The 19627-nt window shown below is 49.3% G+C and overlaps 1 protein-coding gene across 8 annotated transcripts in view; it reads right to left on the bottom strand.

The window, feature by feature from the left end:
* Positions 1 to 901: 901 nt before the first annotated feature.
* EHBP1 (EH domain binding protein 1) overlaps positions 902 to 19627 on the bottom strand; it is a 196298-nt gene continuing 177572 nt past the window's right edge. For 7 of the 8 annotated variants that reach the window (XM_042826828.1, XM_042826838.1, XM_042826848.1 and 4 more), the window contains 4 exons: positions 6389 to 6488; positions 5480 to 5553; positions 1498 to 1612; positions 902 to 1435 (listed from right to left, as the gene is read on the bottom strand). In XM_042826828.1, the coding sequence (XP_042682762.1) occupies positions 1345 to 1435; positions 1498 to 1612; positions 5480 to 5553; positions 6389 to 6488 (380 nt within the window). In that variant the 3' untranslated portion in view covers positions 902 to 1344. Of the gene's footprint in view, positions 1436 to 1497; positions 1613 to 5479; positions 5554 to 6387; positions 6489 to 19627 lie in introns of those variants that run through there. The other variant, XR_006170291.1, reaches the window with a different exon arrangement.

Genomic DNA, 19627 nt, shown 5'->3' with positions numbered 1-19627 from the left:
CCCCCCCGGGAGGGGGCGGTGGGGGCGCGCAGCCCGGCCGGGCGCCCCGCGTTACCTTGCCGCCGGCCCGCGCTGTCGGGGCGATGGAGCCGCGGCCCTGATGAGGTTTGATCGCCTCCGCGCCGCCCTACCCTTGTATGTGCGCGCAAAGCCCGTGCGTAACCAGCCCGGCGCCAATCCGCGGCCGCTCCCCGCCTGACTGACAGCCGCCCGGGCAATGGCAGCGCGGCCCCGGGCCCCCCCCCCCCCCCCCCCGCGCCGCTCCGCACCGCTCCGCGCTGCCCCGCGCACCGCTCCCAGCCCCTTACCCTCTCCCTTTCCCCTGCTCCGCGCCGCTCCCGCACCGCGCTGCCCCGCGGGCGACGGGACGCGGCGGTTCCCTAGGAGAGGAAGCGGGGCGGGTGGGGTGAGGGGGGAGTTGCGGCCCCGGAGGGCTCCAAACTTTGTGGGTTTCTTAAGAAAAAGAAGAGAAACCCGAGGGGACAGGCGCGGCGCGGGGCCGGGAGCGCTCAGCGGCGGTGTGCGCACCCCAACTCGCCGCCCGTCCGCGCTACAGCTGAACGCGAGCGCACCGCGCACAGCACCGCGCACCGCACCGCACCGCACCGCACGGCTTTCACTCCCCCCCGGCCCCCCGCCCCCCCCCCCTCCCTTTTTTTTTTTCTTTATTTCTCTCTTTTCCTCCTTCTTCCCCGGTTCCTCGGCGGCGGTTCCCCGAAGCCCGACGGCGACGACGACGAGGAAGAGGAAGGCCGCTTGGCGCTCCCTGCCCGGCTCCCCTCGATCCCCCCCCACCGCTTCGGGCCCCGCTGAAGTTTCCCCGCCCCGCGGTCGGGTCGGACCCGACCGACCAAACTTTGCCCCCCCTCTCCCTCCCCGGCAGCACACAGGAGGCGCTCGGTCCGGTAAGAAAGATTCGGCTTTTATTGAAAACGCTCTCTCCGTCTCTCGGCACTGTAATAAATAAACGGGGGCTCCGCGGGGCCCGGCGCAATAAATACGGCCCGGGGACAGCGGGGGGGCTGAGGGGGGGGGCGGGCCGGGGCCTGGAGGCCTTCCCCGTGGGGTCGGTGTTGTATCCTCGGGCCCCTGTAACCCTACAGCACGAACCCGGTGTTGCGCGGAGCTCCGGACGGGACCCGCCGGCTTCGGCCCGAGGGAATGGGAAGGCTGGGGGGAGAGTGTGTGTGTGTTTGTGTGTGTGTGTGTTGGGGGGGTTTGATTTGATTTGATTTTTTTGCAAAACACTTTTTTTTCTTTTTTTTTTTTTTTTTTTTTTCTCTTTATTTTTCTTTCTTTGCAGCCTCTCGTCAGCGTTTCGGCAGCGCAGGACGGGGCCGCCGCTCACTGCAGGACGCATTTCTCTTCCCGCTTGGCCATCTTGCCTTTGTTTTGCTCCAGGGTCCGCTCCAGGTGCTCGTCCTCCTCCTCGGCCCTGCGGAGACACCCGGGGGTGAGCGGGGGCACAGAGCCCGGCCCCCCCCGCCTCTCACTCACTGCTTCTCCTGCGCGTCCAGGTCCCGCACCAGCGCGTCCCGCTTGTTCACCAGCAGCACCAACTCGTCCAGCAGCAGCTGCTCCCTCCGCTTCTGCGCCTCCGTCTTCTGCCAGTCTGCGGGGCGGGACGACACGGTCACTACACGGCACGGCCCGGCGGGACGCAGCCCGACCCGATGCGGCACAGCCCGGCCCGGCTCTGCCCTACTGGGCACAGCCCGCAGCCTCTCCGCCACCCCGCCCGGCACAGCCCGCCGCCGCCCGCCTCGCCTTTTCATTCTTGTAACGACTTTTAGCGATTAGCCCCGTGATTTCTGTTCCCCGCGGGACTCCGCACCCGGAGCGTCTCCCCCCGAAGGGGCTCCGCAGCCGTTCGCCGTTCCCGTCCCGGCCGTGCCCCGGGGCTGCCGCTGTCACTCACCGCGCGGCCATCCCCGCCTCCCTCATTAGGAAGGTAAACAATGGGGAGGGAGGCGGCGGGGGGGTGAGGGGGAAGAGGGGGGACACCGCTCCGAAAAAAAAAAAAGAAAAAGGGGGGTGAAAACAGGCGAAAAAAGGGGGAAAAAGCCGCTCCCCGCTTTTCCCTGCGCGGGACACGAGGCCGCCTCGGGACGGGCGCGGCGAGCGCAGAAAACGGGGCGCAGCGCGGAGCGACCCCCGGGGGCAGCGCACCCCGCGTGGTACCGGCGCGGCTCCGCACGAGCTGTTCGCAACGTATTTTCTTTTTTCCTTTCCTTTTTGTTTGTTTTTTTTTTTTTTTTTTCGTTTCAGCTCCCCATTTTCAGCCGCAGTTACGGCTTTGCAAACGGCGAACATCGGGCGAATATTTCAGCGTCGGCCTCGCTCGGCCCTACTCTTTTTTCCTGCTAGGTCCCCTCTACGAGCTGCCCTTCTCGTTGCCCCGTGGGCTCAGCGACACCGCGTCAACGGAACGCAACGATTTGTCCCGTGCTCCCTGCGTCTGCCCATCCCCGGCAGATCAGACGTGCGGTGCGCCGCTTTTACTTCATTTCCCGCAAAAGGAGACCCATTTGTCCCCCTCTCGGGTGGCGAGTGGCAAAGAGAGGGGCCGGCGCCGAGCTGTAGGATCACATCCCCTATTGGAGCTCTCTTCAAGCTGGCTTCGCCCAACAGCGTCCCACCGGCAGCCCCTTGGGGTCCCTCCCTGCGGTGTCGGGGTGCCAGGCAGGCCCCCACCTGCTGTGCTCGAAGGCCCTCGGTGCTGGAAGGGCTGAGCCCCACGCAGCCGTGGGACGAAGCTGCAGGGCCAGCTCCACGCTCAGTGCTGAGAGCCGTGGGCACCGCGCGGGCTGCAGTGACGGAGTTTGTGAAACTCGCAGTGGAGGAGAAACGCTTTCAGTTCTTCGCTGACTTCGCGTTGCCTTTTTTCCCCCCGCTGCTCGCAGTGATGTAATTACTTGGGGCAAACGGGCGGCCGGTTCCCATAGAAATGCTTTAGTGGAAGCGGGCTAAAGTTCTTGCGGGAAAACCCGCAGCCCCGGCGCCGCAATAACGAAGCCGGGCACTTTGATGGAAATTAACGGGAGTTTTGTAAGGAGCGCGTTGGGGGATGGCAGGCAGCCCTTATCTGCGGTTCCAGTCAACTAGCAATCCTGAAAGAGTTTGCATCATCATCAGAGCAGCCCGTTTGATAGGATTCTGTGCTGCGCCTAATCAATCTATGGGATACCGGGCTGTGCGGTGTAACAAAGCTAAAATAGATTTACAAATGGGGTTTTAGAGGATAAGCTCCTCCACAGGATTACATATTGATTTTAAATATAAAAAGCTTATCATATAAACCATAACTACAAAAATAGTGAACCTATGCATAAATCCTTTTAGAAGAGCACCCACTTCAAACTGGAAGCCAGGAATAAATCAAGATGTACAAAACGCTAAAGAAGATCCATTTCTTGGGCAGAAAACGAACACCCCCCTCCCAAGGTGTGCAAAAACGAACTTATCTCTCCTAAGGAGGCATTAAATCTTGAAATAAGGAAGGAAAAGAAAGAAGGGAAAGGGGGTGGAGGCGGCACTGGGGCCGTGCGGTGCAGAAGGATGGCCCCGCGTCCCCGGCCCCGTGTGGGCAGCAGCACGTTGCCGAGATGCCGGGCAGCGGCGAGCTGCTCTCTGCTCTCTGCTCCCCTTCCCATCTCTGCAGCTCAGGGAGGCGGATAAAAAGTCCGGCTTTTGTTTGGCGCTCTCCTGTTTCGTAGCAGCGCTGCAGCCGCTCGCGCACCCCGCGGCCCCGTCCCGCAGCCGGCTCTGCCCGCAGCCTTCCTCGCCGTGAGCAGCGGGGCGAACTGCCTGCGGGACACATCAGCAGCACGGCCACGCGTGGAAGTTACAGCGATTCGCCCCAGCAGCAATCGCCATCTCTCAAGGAGTTCTTTGGATTCATTTTTTACTTTCCAACCCGGGTCGGCGTTCTGCCTCACAACCCCATCTTTGAGACACACGGCCCGGTTGGCCCTGGGCTGCGTTTTGCTTTCTCTTTGGCATTTTGCTGTCCTTTTGTTAGGAGGACTTCTCCTTCTGTGGGCTTTGAGGTAGAAGCAGAGCGCTGCCAAAACTTCTGATGGGGTAACAATTTCCTTTATGGTGCAAAACGCTCAGCACAGACTTTGTTGCATAAATAAAAATAATAAGCAAAATTTCCAGCGCACCTCCGTTTATTCCCAAAGCCCCTGTTTACCCTATCATCAATAGTGGGGGAAAAAAAGAAAGAAAGAAAGAAAAAAAGAAAAAGGAAAAATAAAAAAAAAAAAGACAAAACCTTGCTGGGTTTCAGCATCGCGCTCTGAACTTGCAGAAAAGAAATGTAAAGAAGACAGATGTCCCAGTCAGTGTGAGCAGCACAGGGCTGCTCTGCCATCCCCAGACAGAAACACATGGGTGAGGCCACCGAGCATTTAGATTTAAGGTTTGAAGCACAGTATCTCTCACGTCCTCCTTGGTTTTAGAGCGTTCCACGTACTGACTGTTGCAGTGGTATGATTCCCTGCTAATCCGGCTGTCTCTGCAGCAAGCTGTGTGTACATTCCTGACCCAAGTTTACCCAAGGATATGGTGCAGGCAGCCTTATGCAGAAACACAACCACAGATGGACAGATAGGAAAAGCTACCTGCAACCTGCTGCTTTCCTGCTCCAAACTTACGCTGCCAGTGAAGTCTCCAAACTAATTAGAATCGATTTATTATGGATCAGGTACCTTATCAGGTGAAGAAAGAAATTACCATGGACAGTCAAAGGGTTAAGAGGTCAATACCGAATAGCAAAATCAATTTGCATTGATCAGACAAAAGGTCCATTTTGCAGAGCCCAAAGGATTAACTTTTAAGCAAACAGCTTTGAACTATACGACAGCATTTGTGACTGAGAGCTATAAGCAGCACAGCATTATAAAACACTTAAGATATTTAAATAAGAAAATAATGCAGGCAGTGGGTTAAGCTATCTGGATGTTTATTTTTTATTATGAATCATCCCTAGGATTATTGTACAATTCACTCCAAAGCCCTGTGAAAAGTTTGGGCTGTTTCCCTGATCCCGCGTGTCAATCTGCCCCTGGGCCTCGTTCAGGTGAGGTGACTGAGCACGGGGAGTGCAGAGAACGGAGAAAACGGGTGTGTGGTTCTGCCCTGATCCCAGTGTCTCCCCAACCAAGTGTTTGCTTGGCAAACGCACCGCTTTGCCATGAAAAGGAGGCCCTTTTTCCCAGCAAGGTGCTGGCGCGAGACCCACCCGCAGGGCAGAAGGCAGAGCTCCCTCCAGCAGCTCGCCCCGTCCAGTCTCTGAGGCCAGAAGCAGCGCAACGCTGCTCCAAAATCAGCCCTGCACCTCCTTAGTGCTTTCACCTACACATATGCCAAGGCTTGGTGCCCCATATTTTTATTTTTCCTGTCTGAACCTTGCACATGGCACCGAGGCCCGGTGCACCCGCTGCGTGCCATTACCAGCAGCACAGCCAATGCTTACCTTCGATAGCCAGCATGGCGCGCAGCTCCCGGTTCAGCAGCTCGTAGCGCCGCTCCAGGTCGTGCTCTTTTTCCCTAGGCGAGTTGCAAAAGTTCATCAATATGTTAATTACTAAATCATTAAACACTTAAAAGAACCTTTAACTTGCATTGATTTTAGGACTGGCGACCGACTTTTCTCTGAAAGTTTAAGCTACTCCAAAGAAGTGATACACAAACTTAAAACCCCGCACGATGGCTAACGGGGCCTTTAATGCTCTCTGTTGTACTGAAGGAAACAGTTATTTCACATCCATCCTCAGAGCTGCTGCTGTGGAATGTCCCAAACGTAAAACATTTCCCCAGATCTAATGAGCAGATTCCAGCATCGGCCTATTCACCGAGATAACACCGGCAGTATCATCCTATATACATTTTGCCCTAATGAATAATGAAAATTAGACCCGGGATTAGAAAAGCTGGATGTTTGGAGGTGGAATCTCCTGTGCACGGCAGCACGCTAGGTGGCACACCGCAGGAGCTGAGCTGCAGGGAGCAGAGCTGCACCCAGCGCTGCCTCTCCCTGCTGGGAAAAGCTTCCTTCAGCCAGGGCACGGCGCGGAGCCACCCGCCCGCTTCTGAAATGTAACCTGATTCTACTGTAGGGCCTTTGGAAATGTACCTACGCCTCGTGTTTCATATTTTTTCACAGCTCTGGTTAATCTCATGTCATTGCACGCTCTGCACTGTCAGGTCTGAAATATGAGGAAAACAAGTTCCCCGATGCGCTGCGCAGATCGCCTGTGTTCCTCGTTCTTGAGGAAACATTAAAATCCAATGGCAAGAAAGCAAAGAAGTTTTGCGCCTGTCTGCTGTGTAAATATTCAGGTAAATTGGCCTTCTGGACTTATGTGTGTCCATCTGTACTTACAGGAGGGAAAGCTGGTTCATCCGTCTTATCAAGGCGTTCTTCTTGTTAACCAGCATGAACCACTCCTGCATCATAGCTTCCTCCTCTTCCGTGTTTCTTCCTGCAATAGAAAGTGCTTCTTTACTTGGGTGGCACTGCACAAGTTAAGCTGTGTATTTCAGTTCAGTTGTTGGAGGATCCACCTCCCCTATCACACAGCATCACAAGGCAGAGTCCCCGTGGTACAACTATCACAGCACTGCACTATAGGAGTCCTGAAGTCCAAAGCTGTTAGCTTCATAAATAGAATTTTGATAGCAGACATTTTTCATCGTATATTTTAAGTCTACTTCTGAAGTAAACTATATCATCGCTATGTTCCCAATGAAAAAAATAATCCTGCTGCACCCAAACCCATTGTGGTGGGCAGGACCACCAGGCAAGCCCAGTACAGCCAGGATCACAGGCCATCGGGGCACACTGGGAGAGGCATGCAGCACCTCAAGGGCCCTGAATGTGCCATCTGAGGGCACTGGTGCAAGGGAAGGAGCAGGAAGCAGCAGCAGGGCACTGCCGGTGGGTGGCTGCTCCTAGGGTATGTGCCTTGCTGCACAGCTGCTCTCCCCCTGGACCTTTGCTGCTGGTTTTGTGCAGAAAAAATCACGCCACGTTTGCACGGCACTGACGATGATATTCAGCAGTTGTGCACTGCCCCAAAGAGGATTAAGACTCATGGGTAGAGTTTGCTGCTAAGTTACAGATCAAAGGTACTGCTGGATCGGGCCCACTAATGGGGTCTGCAGTTAGGAGCAGTGACAGTTGGCAGTGGCAATGCACCCAGCAGCCCTCATTTATATGGGGGTGCCAACGCAGAGGGAAGGATTGCTTTTGCCTGCTCCGGGATCATCACGCAGCGAGTGAACAGAAGTTCTCACAGCCACAAATACGTGGCCCTAGGAACACTCAGGTCAACTTCTGGCACTAATTTCACATTGAGCAACCTCAGGGCGAGCACCTAAACCTGAGATGGAACTTCTTTCCCTTACTGTGTCCCCCCAGACAGAGTTGGCAGCGGTGCACAAGGAGGGAAGCCGCAGGTCAGCGCTCCCAAGGGTGTTATTACGGTGATCCTGTGCTGACACCGAAGGCCGCAGAACGTGCTCCGGCTGGGCTGGTTTAAAGAGAGTTAACAAAGTCGGTATTGTTTTACCGAATTTTTAATCTTTTCGGTAGCTGTTTTTGTATTCACTTCGGACCATGTGATGCCCTGACGCCAGTCATGTGATAGCGGCTGCGATAGGCACAAATCCCCGGGCAGCAACAAAAGAAGAAAGAAGAAAAAAGAAAAAGCTGAGAAAAAGCTTGCCATTTGGAAAAAGGCCAATTGTACCCCGGTGAAGGCCTTTTTGATCAGCAAAATGACACATGTGTGCAATATTAATAGCGCTAGATGGTGATATTTTATTTGTTGACCACGAGCTTTTAAATTCTTGTGCAGGGGGCTGAAACAGATTCTTCCCAGGCAAGCAAAATAAAAGATGAGCCACCAGACATATAATTTTTAAATAACTCTTTTCAGTACGTCCGGTGCCATGCGCTAATTTGCTTTTTTTTTTTTTTTTTTTCCTCCTTTGGTGGAAACACTTTTGGCCGAGAAAAACCAAGTGCTCCTTCGACAGCAGCCCTGCGAGCTGAAACCACGTTGGCAGTGCCTGAACAAAATGCACCGAGCCTCTCACCGCTCTCCCCGGGCTCAGCACACATCCGCCCTGCAGAACCCCACTGCCTCGCTGCTCGCATTCGTGGCCGCTTTCCGAGTGTGAAACGAGTGTTTCGTTCCCTCTCTGCAAAGGTCTAAAAATTAAAATGGGAGTAATATCTGTGCTGGGCTCTGAAAAAACCAACCCACTGTACAGATTATTTAAATGAAGCGGGAAACGTGTTGGAGAACGGATCGATACCGCGCATGCAAAGCCCTTATCTGCGCCAGGGCAGGGATGGGAATCTATCTCTCGCCCACAGATCTTAAACTTACATTTCCTCCCATAATACACGCACTACACCATTGTTTTGGATAAACAACAACAACAACAACAAAACCCTTTTAGAGCTACTAAGTTGGACCATTACAAATTAATCCTGACTTTAATAACTGGTTAAAGACCCCTTCAGCTTTATAAGTAACAAAAAATATTAAAGCCTGTGATCACAGCCAGCTTTTCTCATTTCTCCTCTCACCATTTGTTATTTAATCCAATACTAGTAATCCAATTTGTCCATCAGACTTTTAAAGGGCAGAATGCAACTTCCCCAGCTTAGACACTTTTCAAAGTACAATATATTTTTCAAATGAATGCTGGATGTTTCATTTTTTCCCCAACTGTTCCTAGCTCTAATGTATGAGGAAAAAAAGAACAAGATGAACATTGTTCGCGCTGATTAAGTAAGAGCTCATTAAAGAGCTGTCAGTGCCGTACTTTGAATATGCATGAAGCATATAATCAGATCTAGTACCGTCACTAGAGGAGAATACGGTAAGTACAAAGGATTGATTTAATTACTTAGAGTGGGCTGTGGTGGTGAAGCAGCCTTGTTAGTGGCAGAGAAAGGAGGCTGTATTCCAGCACGGCCAGGGGAAGGAGGCAGAGTGAGCTTCTGCCACAATACCTCACCTCGGGATAAAGCACTTTACACCGCAGCTCAAAACGAAGACTGTCAGCTCGCTGAAAAGGCCCGAACTCATCTCACCGTGTTTAACTTCACCTGGTTAACTACCAGGCAGAGCTATTTATTCTCTTTCGTGCTGATTATGGCTCTACATTTCACCCCGCAGCTCAGCGCTGACTTCTGAGTGCGGCCTCGGAGCTCAGCGCACAGGAGGAACGCCGAGCCAGAACCGAAGGGAGCCGTAAGCTCGGCACATCTCTGTGTAAGCACCCAGCACAGCCCTCCGTGTCGTGCTTGCTTACTACAGATGCTCTGAGGCCAGAGCCGACAAGGTTTAGCTCATTTATTTTCTCTTTTTCCTCTCCTCCTTCCGTTTCCCAACCGATACACTCTGCTTCTATCCTTCTGCTAGGAAATGAAGGGGGTTCTCTCCACGCCATTTTCTGATCAGACTGTCCGGCTGGAGTGCTGAGGGATGCCTGCTCCTCTCTCCCCCTCACCTGTCATCCCCCAGACCCCTCCTCGGCCACCAGGGTAGCCCAGGACACCAGACTCTGCCCTCGGACACCAGAAACTCCACCAGCTCGTGCGCTGTGCGTCTGGCAGGCGCATCTCCCACACAGGGCTCAGGCAAGGCTGCAGCGTAAAGTTTGATGCTGTTGTCCTAGGAAGCCACGATTTGAATAACAGTCGAAAGACAAAACAACCAAACAACCAAACAACCACTAAAAAACAGCTCCCCTCCCCGCTCCAACTTTATTTCCTCCCATGGTTCATCACACACATTCTAACAGTATTTCCATGACTGTTATTCAGGAATAACTTGAGCCAATTTTCACCTTCAACGCTCAAGAATTACAAGCATGCGTGTATGTTGCCGTTTTTTGGAGAACAATACAAGGGGCTGCCTTATTTTCACGTTGCACAGCCTCCAGGCAGGCTTTATAAAATACTTTTTCCTTCACTTTCTTTGGGATTTACAAATGGATTTTTGTTTGAATTGCAAGCTAATTATTTGTTCAATATTTAAATAAGGAGCATTTTGACAAATGCCTGTTCTGAACCAATTTCAAAGAGCAAACTGCTTTTTTTTCCCCCTTTCTTTCCTGCTGAAAATACTTTTAACACACCCTTACCATCAGCAGGCGACTGGGATGTATATGTGCCATTAGATCCATTATTTTAAAGCCTTTTGGGCAGCCAGTCACTAGATAAACCAAATATGGATTAACATAGTGAAACTGTACATCGCTAAGAAAACAGAGACTAAAGTGCTACAAAACACCCTGAGTACCACTTAAAGAGGAGAAAAAGTAGCAACATGCATGGACAGGATGGGTCTGCAGTGCAAATGGATGAACACAGCAACTCCTCTACATGATACACTGTTGTAAATCTGTCAAGATAAGCCAATAGATTCATACTTAAAAAAAAATCCTCACGTGTAAATGTATTTAGCCGTTGTGCAAAAATGAATTACAACCTACAGCAGATACATAATAAAGGCTTTCTATCAGCATCCCCTACCAGCCCATTTGGTCTGGCAAGAAATAACAGGTTCACAGAAATCACTTTGCATGCTGTCTCAAGCAGTAATCGTTTTCAAATTTTATTTGCACTGCGTATAGTGTGCTCCATGGTGTCATGTTAAACACAGAAAGCTCCCCATCTCCCCATTTACCTCAGCAGAACTACACGAAAAACAACCTACTTAAGACAGAGCCCATTCTTCACCCATTTGCTGCTGTTTACCCACAGTTTTAAAGCAGAATAGAAGCAGCTTTCTTCCCTCGGCGCACTTGGGTGAAGAGGGCAGCAGCAGGATGCCAGCCGTGGGAGCAGGAGCGAGGCGAATAATGACCGGAATTGGCAACTTCGACCCGTTCCTCTGCTCTGAGAGCTGTGCTGTTTGCTGTCTGACAGCAGCAAGGTGACCACCGTGGGCTGTCCGAACGCTGGCAAATTCCACAAATTCTGGAAGCATACAGCACTGTGTTTGTTTGCCTGCTGAAAACCAATCAGGCTGCATTCGGGCAATTAGGGGGACAGGTTTTTACGAGTTTCTGTACTAGGAGCTACCGGACAGATTGGCTTGGTTACCTGAAGGAGAACATGAACAGCAAATAAAGGAATAGTTTGAGGATGTGCCTCGTCTTGTCTCATAGGAACCTGAGGAAATGCACTGAAATTGAAGGCGGTGTGTTCACAACCGATAAAAGAACTCTCTGTGCCCAAAGCCTCGGCGCTTACCATTGAATGCGTTGCCACAAGGCGATGTTGAAACTAAGAGCTCAGCAAGAATTAAAAGCGGGCTGAATGTTGAACGGGGGAAGGCAAGGCTGTACCAATAAATACTCTGACAAACAAACAGCAAACACAGGAGTGAGGAATCCTCCCTGCTGTAGGACAGGGGCTAGCTTCCTTCAAGAGTGGAAAAACTTCGGTGGAAAAACTCAAGAATTTTAGTTACATTATTCTGAAAAGCTCTTGGCGTTGAAAGAAAGCCTCCAGTAGGCAGTGTGAACAGCTGGGCTGCTCAACCTCGAGCTTCACACCTTCCATTCCAGCATTACCACGCTCACCTTTCCTCCAGAATACTTCTTGTTTCACTGACTGACAACCTCCTTGGTTATTAAAAATCACTGGAGTGAACAAGAGTAGCCACCAGGAGACGTACGAGATGGGCGTCTTGTTTAGATGGCCCTGCAGGAGTGAGCGCTAGCGATCAGCCAAAGCCCTTGCACGATTTTTCTGAATGGGAAAATGCCTAAGAAACACTGTGAAGAAAAATGCATGGCCACTAACTTGCTGCCTGAGAGCAGTTGAGGAGACGTTGATGTCCACACAATGAAGTCTCATAAAGGTGGGTGCCGACTGCCAAGAATCTGCCAGGCTGAGCTGTATTGCATTGCAGTCTGACTGCTTTGGCCCCCAAAGCACTGTAACCCTAATGAAACAAAGCCTTGGCCAAGGGAGTTCCTTTATCACAAGAACACATCAAATTAACTTACTATCAAGCAGAAAACGTCTAATTTCTTTGCCTTCTGAAATGTAATAAATCAGAGAGCTCATTGAGAACTTTGAGAACTGTGCAAACAGGTTGGGGCTCTCACCACAGCGCAGCCCACGCCAGGATTTCTCCTACCCACAGCTGGACTAACACAGAGATATAAATGCCTGCAGCCCATGGCCTGACTACCTGAGGTTGTTCCAGGACACAAACTTCCATGTAAGATGAGAAAGTGCTGATTATTACCTGTGCAACACAGTAGCCATCAGAAAATAACAGACAATCAACAGAAACAAAATGCCTGGGCTTGATAAAGAGAATAAATACATTTTAAATGGGAGGTATTAATTAACACAAAGAAAACACATAGCTTGTAGCCCAAAATTCAGACAGCAAGGGGTGAGAGTCAAGTGAAAAATCAAGGGACTCCTATAAGACAGCAATGCTTCCTTCCCAAGGACAATGCCTGCAGGGATGCTCACACAAGACAGAACCAACACTTGTCCCTCCCTACTCTCCAGAATTCATTATTCCCAAATTTGCTCCTGTGACACAATTTCAGAAGAAGCCTGGGCTTTGGAAAGCCATCAAACCTTTGCTTGCCGCACAGGAAACAAGCATCATTAACTGGGACATCTGAACCTCTTAAACCATGGAAAAAAACATCAATTCTCACTTGGAAATTCACCAAGAGCTGGATGGCAATCTGGCAGACAGAATATTTTGCTTGCAGGTCAAAAAGCAGAGTTGGATGCTTTGCTACCGGTGACAGTAATTACTCAACGGCTTGTGGCTACTTCTCGGACCAGTGCCACCTACCTGCTCACAAGGCGATTAATGGCTGGTAAAGATCCTGAAGTGAGAGGGAAGTTGAAGTCTTTGGACTGCGCTCTTCCAAGGGGCATGCTTCCTTCAGAATGCTTAGTCTTGGTCTAGTAAGGGGTGGTGTGCAGTAAAAAAGAACTTCTTAACTGGGCGGGGGTGAATTTAACCCAAACAGCTGCCTGATGTGAGATGATGGCTGGCACCGAATATGACCGCGTAGCAATGTCACTGAAGAGGCTGCTCTCACTGGGAGCTGGCAGGTTCATACCTCTGGGACCTAAAGCTTCCCGGGGCTAACCGGGCACGTTTAGATAGGCCAAGGTGCCCCAGGGCTCCACGGTTCCCAGCACTGACAGAAAAGGTGGTTTTGGTGGTAAAGGGGAGAAAAGAGAGAAAAAATGAGAGCTTTCTGCAGAGCACAGCGTGAGCTGGGAGCCCCAGGGTGACCGCGGTGCCTTTCTCCTCACCACTCTCTTTACAGGCAGGCCCTGCTTGTGGAGAACGCCAGCTTCCAGGCACGGAGCCAGAGACTAGGCTGACCACATGAAAGACCATTTATACTGCAATACCACAAAGAAAGATGGAAAATCAGCTAAAGAAGCAAGTGTCTGTTGGGTCTTGCAAGACTTTTGGAAGGCTTGCAAGTCTATTCAGTGTGCTGAGGGCTCTCCCAGAGCAGTCTCCTGCTATGCGGGCAGTGCTGCCTTCAGGCACTCTCCTTCACTGCCATGATGAGGATACAGCTGGGGAGGGCATGGAGAGCAGGCCAGCTTCTCCTCCAGCCCCCGGGCAGCTAATGGCAGAGCTATGTTGCTTTGAGAAAATAAATAACCGCTGCCATTTCACCGCTGGGCTTCTTTACAGTGGGATGAACTCAAGTGGGGAAGGCTGACCATGTGTGCTGTCTGCATTTGCTCTTGGGAAGCAAACCTCTCCCAGCAGACGCACTGATCTGAGATCCAGGAGAAGCGGGGAGCTCAAGGCCGAGCTCCATGCCGCGGTGCAGCCCGGAGAGTCTGCCCAACGGGAACTGCGGGAATACTGGGCACCCGGGAAGGCCCATCTGGCTGGTGGACCCTCAGCAGAACCAACCAGACCACTTCGCAGGAGCTGCTGGGAGGAGTAGGAGGTTGGAGAGGATGGAACCGGCAAAACAGGAGGCTTTGTGGATGGAACATGGCGGGAGGGAAACTGAAAGAAAACTGACCTGGAGAACTCAGGAAGGAACGGACAGCGAGCGTGGCACGCTGCTGTAAGAGCTGTGGGGTTATTAAGTCGTACCTTACGATTTGGGTAAGATAGGAAAGCATGAGAAGATCACACTGACTTCCCTACCTAGTCACAACTTTTTTTGTATGCATACACACCAGCATTTCTCCTGCTTTCTGCCTCCCATGCAGGCAGTGACAGCAGCCTGCACACGCAAGCTTGGGTAGAAAGGAGTTAGTCCAAGGAGGTGTATTTGGAAAGAAGAAATAAGCATGCAAAAGGGCCTAGTATACAAATGTATCCCTTCCTGCTGGTAGGGAGGACAGTGACAAAACCAACTTCTAAACAGAGACCATCTCTCATGCAAAACTGAACACCTATAATTTTCCTCCCGTAGCATTAACGCTGGTGGATACAAATCCACATTCACTTTGGAAAATGCCAAAGAAATGTCAGTGCAATTGGTTTGAAAAGCCAAAACTTGTTCTGGGGGCTGCAGCACACACCAAGTGCAAATTCCCATTACAGACCGAGGGACTCCAGCAAGAAGCATTCAAGACCGTATAATGCTGTCTGGTAAATACAGCTCGATAATCAGGATTGTGAAGGTGCAGAGCATATAAGGGATTTATTTTTTGATAACGAATCTGTGCACATATACATCATCAAGCGCCCATTGAGAAGCAGAACACTCCAAGTGATTAATACAGCTAAAGGGGGCAGATAAGAGATCAATGACAAAATCACCTGGTTAAAAAAAAAAATAGTAAAAGGTGTTGCATTAAAAGGGCTTTTACTTTGCATGGCAAACAATACGGAGAAACCTGTATTTTAGCACTTGTGCTCAAGAAGCACTCCAAAGTATGCCAGGATGAGAAGAGAAACCATCCTTTCTAATAATCTTGTGACAAAAGCTAAAAGACATCATCCTATTAACTAGTGATCTCAACTGCTAATGCAGAGTACTTCCTGGTGCCTTTTATGTAGAATGCTGCTATTAAAAAACCACTAAACATTCACTGCCAACAACACGGAATCATTCATCTTTTATCAGCATCTCTTGTTCGAGGAGTATGAGAGGGGCTGAAGGTGTCATTGATATTATAGAGTGGAAATTAATCAGAAATTTTTCTCATATTTTCCTCATCACACTAATTTACTTTTGTACAAATTTTCCCCTGCTAAAAAGTTCATACCCAGCCCCCTGTTGTACGCTTTTAAGTTGAGAATATTCAACGAGCGCGTCAACTGAAAGGCACCAGGTCCCAACACAAAAAGCATTCGAAATTCTCATTTAGTTGTCTTTATTTTGCTAGCGCCATGTGGTCCTTGAAGATGTAGAAAACACGGGAAGCCGAGTAAAGATCAGAGCAGGCTCATTAGCATTCTGACAAAATTGGAGTGGTGGAGATGTATAGTTTGCCTAGTTTGTCGTTTTGAAAGCTACCGGTGGTAAGCTTTCTATTTCATTGTGCTTTTGTCTTTTTTGGGGGTTTTCAACACAGCGGGGTGTTTGTTAGCCTAGGTTTTCACAGTGCATTGTGGGAACCTTTCCTGCACATTCAGCCTATATAGTATCATTCGAGTTCAAGTCAAAAAGTTTTTTTTTTTTTCCCTATTTATTTCATAATAACCCAGACGAACGTATAATCATCTGGCTGTCAAAACCCATCCTGCCTAACACCTGTTTCATCAAGTAAAAAAATAAAAAATAAAAAAAACCTCTGAGCTGCATTTTAAAATAAAACTTTTCAAACACGTTGCTAGCTTTCTTCAAAAGACAAGATAAGAAGAAATTAATTTAAATTCTGCTGTTTACAATCAACTAGGAATGCATTTGAGACAGATCCAGTCGATTAGAATTCAAAAGAGACTCTTTCCCTCTATAAGATCCCAATTCTATTTCAGAGCCTCTTGAAGGAAAGATTGGTTTATGCTCCAGAATTATGTAAATAATGAATTACCTCTTAGAAGACCTAAAGAAGTTATTACTCCAGCCATTTGATTTATTTTTTTTTAACATAAGGCTCACTTTGAAGGGCTAAAAGGGCTACATTAATGCTGCTATTCGACACAAACGTTTCCAAGTTGCAACGGAATGGATAAAGGTCTTTTGGGATGAATTTATCTGCTCAATCCTTGCGGTTGCCCTCCTCTCTCGGATGATGACCCAGAAGAATGTCAACAGCTCATTTCCCAGAGCGCTGGGAGAGCCCCTGTGCCAGCCATCATCTGCGTGCTCTCGAAGCAACGTTTCAAACCTTGTGTTCCACAAACGTTTAAAGAGATCTGCTCTCACCTCCACCGCCTTGGCAGTGCTTGGGACACCAGTGCTTGGGGAATGCTGGGCTGCTGGAGTCCAAGTGTGACAGCCACACGGGCGTGCGACCCCAGAGCTTCCAATTCCTGCTGTTAAACTGAAGCCATGCTGTAGCACTGGCAAGCAAATGCTGAGAACCCACATATATTGACTCGTCCTTAGTTCAGCCTTTCAATTCTTTAATATGATGTGTCCAACTGCCAAAATTGCAGATACCCCTTTGGTATGGAAGGATCAAACCTGGCTCGAAAGGAGTTACAGCGGCCATTATTCTGACACAGTAGATTTTACAATGGAATGGGGATTAAAGGTCTATTTATTTAGCAATGAGGAAAAGGATAAACAAATATTAAGAGAAAGATCCGCTTTACACAAACCCTTCAAAACTCTTTCTTTTTGTCACATGCCCAAACAGCATCACTACGCTTGCCAGAAGAGCGAGCCTCTTCCTACCAAGGACACAGTCTGTCAGGCCAGCGAGTGATCCTTGACCTTTAGGCCCCAAATAGCACAGGCAGGTAAGGGCAGGGATGCGGCCCTGCAATGCCCTGGCTGCAGAACTGGCAGATCTCCATGTCTACATCCCTACATCACGTCCACATCCCACGTGAAAGGCAGTGGCTTTCATCCTGGGGCACAGGCAGTGTTTAAGCTGCCCATCATTCCTCCCCCCCAGCCGAAAGCAGCCCCCATCCTGCAGCACGAGGCAGCAGGAATATGTTAAGACGAACAAAAGGCAGAGTTCTGCCAGCTCCGAGGTGCCACCTTTATTTCAAATCTGCTTTTAATCACTTTGCTCCTTCTCATTCAAACTCCTCGCAGAGCCGAGTAACCTGCAGACTGTTACACGCACGGTGGCGAAGACGACTGAATTATTTTCTATACTTCGCAACGTGTGTTTAGCTGCAAAATTATTTATCTCCTTCACTGCGTTCTGCCGCGAAAGTTTCCCCAAGAAGAATCGTCTGGACCAGCCATATCAAATTAGAGGGCAGTCAGGAGTGTCTAAGTCCAGCTTTAAAACAAATATCATAACAATTACTTAGCCATATGGAAAATAGGGTATGTCTTTCCTGAAAGCTTTTATACATTTTCTATCTCAAATTTCAACTTCATTAGAAACTATTTCTGACTAGCAAGCTGCAAGATTGCTAAATATCTGTTAACTCACCATGAAGCAAGAGACTCTTTTTTAATGGCAGAACTTTTCCAAGATGCAAATGAACAATAATCTAATTTCCAGACTAAATTAACTGAAGGAATCATTTCAACGTGTTGCAAAGTCCCAGGAGCGATGAGCGGCAGCCCCTCGCTCAGCCCGGCCCGCGCCGCTCCCAGCCCCATCTGCAGAGGAGCCCACATTGTGCTCGTGTTTGGGTTCCTCTGACTTAAAGGCCAGATGTTTCACAAATGACCAACAATCGGAGGTTAGAATAAATTAATGACTGATTTCTGAGCTTTGATGGAATTAAGCATACTTCTTTTCTCAATGTGCCATGTGAATGTTCTCCCGTTAAACTTTTTTTTTTTTTTTTTTTTTTTTTTTTTACAAGTGAGGCCACCCGGCAGAAAACAAATGATGCAAAACCCAGGAGTAATCCCTCTGTTTAGTTCAACACTGTGGTTAGCCTTAACACTGCCTCTATTATCCAATGGATTTAGAGAAACTTTCATTTATTTGTTGGCCTCGGTCTTCAACTTTGTTGCCTTCTTTAAAGAGCCCCAGACCCATTCCTATGTAAATACATTTGCATGCAGCCACAATGACACTTTCTGGGACTCTGATTAAGCTTGCAGAACCAGATAGCTGCAGTGTGCACATTTGTGATCTCCACGTAAGCACTTTCCCAAATACATACGAGCAAATGAAGCTGATGTCACCCTCGCCCCAGGAGTTTAAAGAAAGGCTCCGTGGCAAAGCACAGCCCAAACCCCAAAGCTCTGTCCCGCAATGACAGCGTTACACGGCAGCCAGCACCGAGGAGCTACCGTGACACAGTATTTGCACCCAACACCACGTCCTTCTCATCTCAGAGCCATAAGATTGAGGCTTTTTTTGCTGCAAAATATCCTCTCCTAGCCTGCTCCACAGCAGAATCCCTGCTGTAACAGTGACGAATCGCAGCTCCTTCTTTTGCACTTGCTTTTTCTTGCTGCCTCTGTTTATAAGGAGTACCCAGAGTATAATGTATGATTATACACTGTACACAATGCAGCCTTCCTGCAGCCAATTCAAATAGCAAGCTTTGCATCCAGCGAGTCTATTATGAAACAGCACCAGGATTAATCCATGCAATTACAACCCACAAAAAATGCAGGTGGACAATCAGCACGATTTTGCCCTTCCCATGTACAAAATGCCACTACCTTAAAGGTTTAAGTTCTGCAAGAGAGGCACGGTGGACTTAGAGCACACACCAGGAGCTGGTTTTGTGATTTCCCAGGCTCTGATGACTGCAGGCCACAAACTGCAGCTCCATGTATCCCTGCAGTACCTTCGAGGAGATAATGCCTTCTTCCAGGGCTAAAATGAACATCCATCTCCTTGCTTTTGCAAGACGATCTGTTTTAATATAGTTTTTAAAACTTCATACACAAAACTTCTTTGAAAATGTTAAGGCATTATTCAAGACAACTGCTACACATATGATGAAAAATGAAGCTAAAATATCAAGCTTAATCACACACGAAAATGCACTGCTAGTAGACAACACTTCGCATAGCTGCCAGCCTCCCAGTGAAGGCACCAGCACTATTCAGAAACCAGCTCTGATTTACACTTTATTTCCTTTATTCCTGAGGGCAGGTAAGTCTCTGTAAATAGCATATACAGACCCAATTTCTCTCGTTGGACTCAGCACATCAATACAAAAGCAAATGAACTACCAGAGTGCCCTAATTAACAATTTTGCAAGTGAATGCAGACATCAGTGCCGCACTGCAGCCATTAAAGTCTATTCCTCCTCATATCTGTTTCTGTTAACATTTCAATATAGACCAATTAAATGACCTTTCCCCCTCTCAAACTCAATTAAGCTATTTGAACATCAATTGATAACTTACCATGTATTTATGCAAAACGTGCAAGCCAGAGATTCATTTTTCAATCCTAATGATGTTTTGAAGAAGGAAAACCACCTCAGCTCCCCTGCCATGGTATCCCATGGGGCTGGGCTGTGCGTCCCAGGCACCCAGCAGCACGGTGGTACTGCGGTGTGCACGGTGGCCT

Source organism: Centrocercus urophasianus, unplaced genomic scaffold (genome assembly GCF_019232065.1).
Source record: "Centrocercus urophasianus isolate 14NV4802_14NV808 unplaced genomic scaffold, USGS_Curo_1.0 seq_10, whole genome shotgun sequence".
NCBI classification, from domain to species: Eukaryota; Metazoa; Chordata; class Aves; order Galliformes; family Phasianidae; genus Centrocercus; species Centrocercus urophasianus.
Note: the sequence above shows the minus strand (reverse complement) of the source record. Positions and strands in the feature narration are given on the sequence as shown.